Here is a 6040-nt window from a genome sequence, read left to right on the forward strand (position 1 = left end):
CGCAGTTTCATTTTTTCAGACCTAAGGTCCATTTACTCTGAATCAATTAGGTCTGGGGAGGAGAGATCCATCCCAATTGTCTCCCGAAGAGTGCCTGCTCTGCCCCTCCCAGACACCCGTAACTGAATTTCAGTCCCAACCAATTATCTGCCTCGAGCCACCGCCCTGCGGGCTGAACCATTACGGCACAGAGAAGGGACAGCGAGGGGCTCTCAAGTTACTGGTCCCAGGGATGCCGTCTGTGGAGACAACCCCAGGACATAAAGAGAACAGTAGGGAGTCTTGGTTTGGGTTGCGCAGGTGGCCACAGACTTCGTCGTGCTCTGGAACCTCGGTCTTCGCATCACCCTGCTCCCCCCACGTACTTGGTTTGCTCCGACTCTTGAGGTAGTCGGCTGTGCGCACGGCCCCACGCGCAGAGATTGAAGTCCTTGCTGCTACTGGGTCGGGTCCTCGCTTTGTGCGGGGATGCGACGTGCAGCAATGGCGCTAGCCGTTCGAGTCGTGTATTGGTAAGTCCCAGTGCTACAGTTGCCCTTTTCCTGCTTTCGACTCTTTGTGCCAGGGACTCCCTTCTCTGCTCCCCATCCTTTGTGCCAGAAATCCCACTTCCCATCCCCCACCCACCCACTCTATCTACCTGGGTCTGGTGGTCGAGTACGATGACTGTATTCCATAGCCAAAGGGAGGAATTTCCAAGCGGGTGGGATGACGGAGATAACAGAGACTTGAGCCAGATTCCTGGCATCTGCCATCAGAGGCATCTCGCCAGTGAAAGTGGAAACTGGTGCTTGGGTCCCTATTTGAACACGTGACAGCGCTGAGGGAAGGGGAAGGGTAGCATCGGGTTTCTCTGGGGACCTTTACCTTCGACAGTCTGTTTCCCTTCCCCCCTCTCTGAGCAGCACTGGGTTAGAGAAGGCTAAAGGTCTGATTTAGGGAAGTCTAAGATACATGTTGTGGTTGGGGGTTGACTCTTAAGCGCTGTTGGGAGGTCTGGGGATGTCCTGTACCTGGATTGTAGTGTAAGTTAGCAGCGGCCGTGCCTCCCTGTGTACATGAAAAAAGGGAGAATTGAGCCACGGAGTGGTGGTGGTGGTGCACACTTTTAATCCCAGCATTTGGAAGCAGAGGCAGGTAGATAGTTCCAGGCCAGCCTGGTCTGCTTGTTAGGGGCAGCCAGGGTGATGAGGTGAGACCCTGTGCCCCCCAAAGGAAAAGCAATGTGGGATAGATTGTAGGGGTTAGGATGTAGCTCAGTGGTAGAGTGTCTGCCTGAAATGCACCAGGTTCTGGGTTCGGTTCCCAGCAATACAAAAAGCAAAACAAAACCAAGAAACTCTTAGTGGCCTCTGATCAGTGGGTGCTGGTGCTGTTAGCTCCAGTCCTGTCATTTTCTGGCCTCAGTTTCCCCTTCTGTGGTGTGAAGGGGTGATGATGTTGGTTAGTTACCTGACAGTGCTATAATTGTGCCCCTGCTAGAGGCAAGCATTTTCTGTGCTTGCCAGGATTTCTTGATGGCTTTTCCTCCATCTGCGTCTGATACTCAGCTGGCATTCAGTAAGTGATTCCACATTCCTGAAGCCTCTTGAGGGCTCTCTACTCTGTCTCCATTTTACAGGGAGGAAACTGAGGCTGGAAATGAGGCAGGGCCAGCCTGAGGTCTTACAACTGATAACTCTGTAACTTGAATCTGGGTTCCCTGGTCCACTTAGCTGCATGTGGTTCCCCCCCCTCCCCCTGCAACTCCCTCGAGGGGTCTGATCATCCCCAGTTATCGGGATGTCCTTCAAAGGCATGCTTTAATATGTTGAGGATCTCACGAGGCCACTGTACCAGATTCCAGGCACAAAATGGCCTGAGGTAGGGGATGTGGGGGCGGGGAAAGTTAGGATTCCTGACTGACAGCCAGGCGAGGGAGGGAGTGGGTGGATGAAATTCTACTGAGGCACATTTGTCCTAATCTCCTTCCCTCTGTTTCCTTCCCCATTGTCATCTCTATGAAACCTGTGATCTCTTTGCCACACACACCCCCCACACCCCCGCCATCTTGACTCTCTTGTTTGGGGTGGGCTTTCTTTGTATCTCTGCATTGTTGCACTCATCTCTCTGTGTGATGAGCTTGCCTTCCCCTCCTTTGAGGGTCTTAGTCACCTGTGCATTCTCATCTGGATCTGTCTGTCACCTTTGTCTCACTGCTGTTGCCTGCCTCCCTTGGTACCTGTGACCCATGCTCTGCCCCGTGGACTGTGACAACCCTGGATTCACCTGATAGTGGAGCTTGAGGCTATAAGCCCAAGGTGAGTGAGTGACACTTCTCAGGAGTGTCTTGAAGTAGGTCAGGGTGGGTACACCGTCGGGAGCATTTGCTGGGCCCGGCTGTGATAACACCACCCCTACCCTGTACCCTGTTTCCAGTATCTCCAGCTCAAGGAGAAGCTAGAACATGAGTTCCCCGGATGCCTGGACATCGTGAGTCTTAGAATGGGCACAGATCACGCCATGCCTTGTCTGTCCCTTGGGACTGGGAGGCAGTGGGAATCGGTTAAGCCAATCCTCTCTGTCCTTACGTTCTTCACTCCCTGGGATGTGATGGAGAAGGTATTCCTAAGAGGTCATCTTAAGCCCCCTCTTAATGCCTTCTTTCCTCAGTATGGCGAGGGGACTCCCCAGGTCACCGGGTACTTTGAAGTGACGGTAGCTGGGAAGTTGGTTCACTCCAAGAAGGTAAATCGGAGTCCTGCCTCAAAGGGGGTCAGTGTGAGCTGGTCCGTTTGTGGAGATTAGTTCAACTCTCCCCTCTCCTCCGCAGAGAGGTGATGGCTACGTGGATACAGAGAGCAAGTTCCGGAAACTGGTGACCGCCATCAAAGCCGCCTTGGCTCAGTGCCAGTGAGCCCTAGAGGCAGGGGTAAGGGAGACTGCTGGGGGGTGGGGGTGGGGCACCACCTTGGGTGGTTGTATCTTTCCCTGTGTATGGACTCTCTGAGTGGAGAGTGGGAGATGGCCACATCCCAGGGGTCTCTGGACCTAGGAGGGCTGGGAGTCACACCTGGTAGGTTGCAGAATGATACTGGGGAGGGGATGGGGCTTGCCTTAAGAGCCCTTCTTGATTCAGGAATGGAAGATGCTAAAGGAAGTCAGGCTTGTGGTTGAGGACTGTGGGTTGTGGTTCAGCTGGTGGAGCGCTCACCTACCATGCGGGAAGCTCAGACTTCCAACTCCAACACACAGTAATACAGGGCTAAAGTGACTTAGGCCTATAATCTCAGCACTTAGGGAAGGCAGGAATGAGAATTTCCAAGGCTGAGGCAGAAGAATTGCCATGAGTTAGAAGCCATCCCAGACCTCACAAGACCATGTCTGAACAAAAGAGCAAGGCTGGAGAGATGTCTCAGTGGTTAAGAGCACTGGCTGCTCTTGCAGAGGACATGGGGTCAGTTCCTGGGATTAACAAGGTGGTTCATAATTATCTATAACTCCTGCTCCAGAGGAGCTGACAACCCCTTCTGGCCTCTGAAGGCACGGCACACATGTGGTACACAGACATACATGCAGACTAACACTTCATACACATAAAGAAATTGGCATGGCAGGAAAGGCCTGTGATCCCAACACAGAAGGCAGAGGCAGGAGGATCAAGAGTTCAACGTTATGCTTGGCTCCACAGTGAGTGATGCCAGCTACAGCCGTGTCTCTTGCCTAGGTTCAATTCCCAACACCACATGGTGGTTCCCAGTGCTTCCTAACTCCAGTTCAACAGCAAAGTGCTGTTAAAGAGCCCTGGCAGTTTGGTCCTGGGTCACCTTTGCCCCTTGACATGACATGGGGCCATGTGGAAGCAGGCCAAGGACTTGTGCCTAACCTGGTGTCTTCTGGGATACAGCCCTGTTCCCTCTTCACAGCACATTCTCAGTTTTATTTTATCAGCACTGGGGATTGAACTCTTCTGCCTTACACATGCCCTACCACTGAGCTACACCCCCAGCCCCTCATTGGGGATTCTAGGCAGGGGCTCTACCACTGAGCCACGCCCCCAGCCCCTCACTGGAGGATTCTAGGCAGGGGCTCTACAGGGGCTCTACCACTGTGCCAGGCCCCCAGCCCCTCACTGGAGGATTCTAGGCAGGGGCTCTACCACTGAGCCACGCCCCCAGCCCCTCACTGGAGGATTCTAGGCAGGGGCTCTACCACTGAGCCACGCCCCCAGCCCCTCACTGGAGGATTCTAGGCAGGGGCTCTACCACTGAGCCACGCCCCCAGCCCCTCACTGGAGGATTCTAGGCAGGGGCTCTACCACTGAGCCACGCCCCCAGCCCCTCATTGGGGGATTCTAGGCAGGGGCTCTACCACTGAGCCACGCCCCCAGCCCCTCACTGGGGGATTCTAGGCAGGGGCTCTACCACTGAGCCACGCCCCCAGCCCCTCATTGGGGGATTCTAGGCAGGGGCTCTACCACTGAGCCACGCCCCCAGCCCCTCACTGGGGGATTCTAGGCAGGGGCTCTACTATTGAGCTAGCTTAATTTTTTTTTTTTTTGAGACAGTTCTGTTGCATTAGCTTGAACTCAGAGGGAAGCCCTGGGTCTCCTTTGGGTTTGTTTTCTTGCTAGTTGTTGCAGATATGCTCTAAACTCAGCCTCCTCTACAACCAGGCAGTACGAGGTGGCCCAGTCTGAGCTAAGTTCTAGTTTCTGACTTCACAATCTAGGAGATACTTCCGTCCGGTCTCTCGGCCTTGGTATTAGTTCCTATCCCTTGGCCTAGAATTGAGTATCATGTCCCATTTCCCGTGGACTAGATGTCTGCTCTCAGCATGTGAGCATCAGGGATCTAGCTACAGTTTCTGCTCAGCCCCACATGGTGGCTCCTCTGTGAAGGAGCATTTGAGAGGCTGAATTGGGGTGGTTGTGACTGCTGGAGTATAGATGCCGACCACAGCTGGCTCAGCCTCTGCTTTTATAAAACCCCTCCTCGGCCTCACAAGCTGACCGTTCTCCCTATTTCTCTGCAGTCCCGAAGGCTCCTGGCCGGCCTTTCTTGGCAGCCGCTTCATGACAGGAAGGACTGAAATGTCTCAAAGACCTGTGGTCTTTCTTCGATGTTCCTGCGGCCACCAAGTCAGGCCAGAGATGGATTCTGTGTGTGGGTGCCTCCCCAGAATCTACCTGTGCACGCACCCCGCCCCGCCCTCCCGCCCTCTTCCTCACCTCTCTCTGAATTCCCCCATGTTTCCTACCTTCCCTCCTGCTTTGGTTTCCCTTCTCCCCCTCAAGACTGCAAGAAGAAGGGCAGCCATGTTGCCAGGTGTTCCTGGTTGAATAAAGGTTGGCCAAGGCAACCTGAGGGAAATGTAGTTTATTTTGCCTTGCAGTTTTGGGTCACAATCCTGGATGGGAATTCAAGGTAGCAGGGACTTGAAGAAGCTGGTCACATTGTATCCGCAGGCAGAAAGGAGAGAGATGGGGCTGGGTGAAACGGCCCAGCAGGCGAAGGCACCTACTGCCAAGACATAGCCTGAGTTCAGTCCTTGAGACCCACAGACCCACATGGCGGAATAAGACGAGCAACCCTGCTGACCTCTGTTGCCTGCTTTGGCACTCTGGAGAGTACACAAACGCAGTGTGAGCCCCACCCCCCTTCTCTCTCTCACACACACATACACGCACGCACGCACGCACGCACGCACACAGAAAAACTGTAATACACAGAGTGGAGAACACATGCTACTGCTCAGCTCCTGTAGTCCAGATCTCCTGACTATGGTCCCATCCACAATGGTTAAGAGCACTGGCTGTTCTTCTAGAGGACCGGGGTTAAATCCTTATCACCCACAACCATTTATAACTCCAGTTCCAGAGGATCTGACACCTTCTGGCCTTCTCGGGCACTAGGCATGCACATGGTACACATATATGCAGGCAAACCACCGTATATCTTTAGACACACCAGAAGAGGGCATCAGATCCCATTACAGATGGTTGTGAGCCATGGTTGTGAGCCAACATGTGGTTGCTGGGAATTGAACTCAGGACCTCTGG

At 53.8% G+C, this 6040-nt stretch overlaps 1 protein-coding gene across 1 annotated transcript; it reads left to right on the top strand.

Moving 5' to 3' along the window:
* Positions 1–383: 383 nt before the first annotated feature.
* Selenow (selenoprotein W) lies at positions 384–5345 on the top strand. The gene is made up of 6 exons (XM_032894417.1): positions 384–512; positions 2276–2300; positions 2419–2472; positions 2653–2727; positions 2813–2911; positions 5014–5345. Exons 1-5 carry the CDS (start codon positions 469–471, stop codon positions 2894–2896), a joined length of 282 nt encoding a protein of 93 aa, XP_032750308.1. The 5' UTR covers positions 384–468; the 3' UTR covers positions 2897–2911; positions 5014–5345.
* The last annotated feature ends 695 nt before the right edge of the window (positions 5346–6040 follow it).

This window comes from Rattus rattus, chromosome 2 (genome assembly GCF_011064425.1).
Source record: "Rattus rattus isolate New Zealand chromosome 2, Rrattus_CSIRO_v1, whole genome shotgun sequence".
NCBI classification, from domain to species: domain Eukaryota; kingdom Metazoa; phylum Chordata; class Mammalia; order Rodentia; family Muridae; genus Rattus; species Rattus rattus.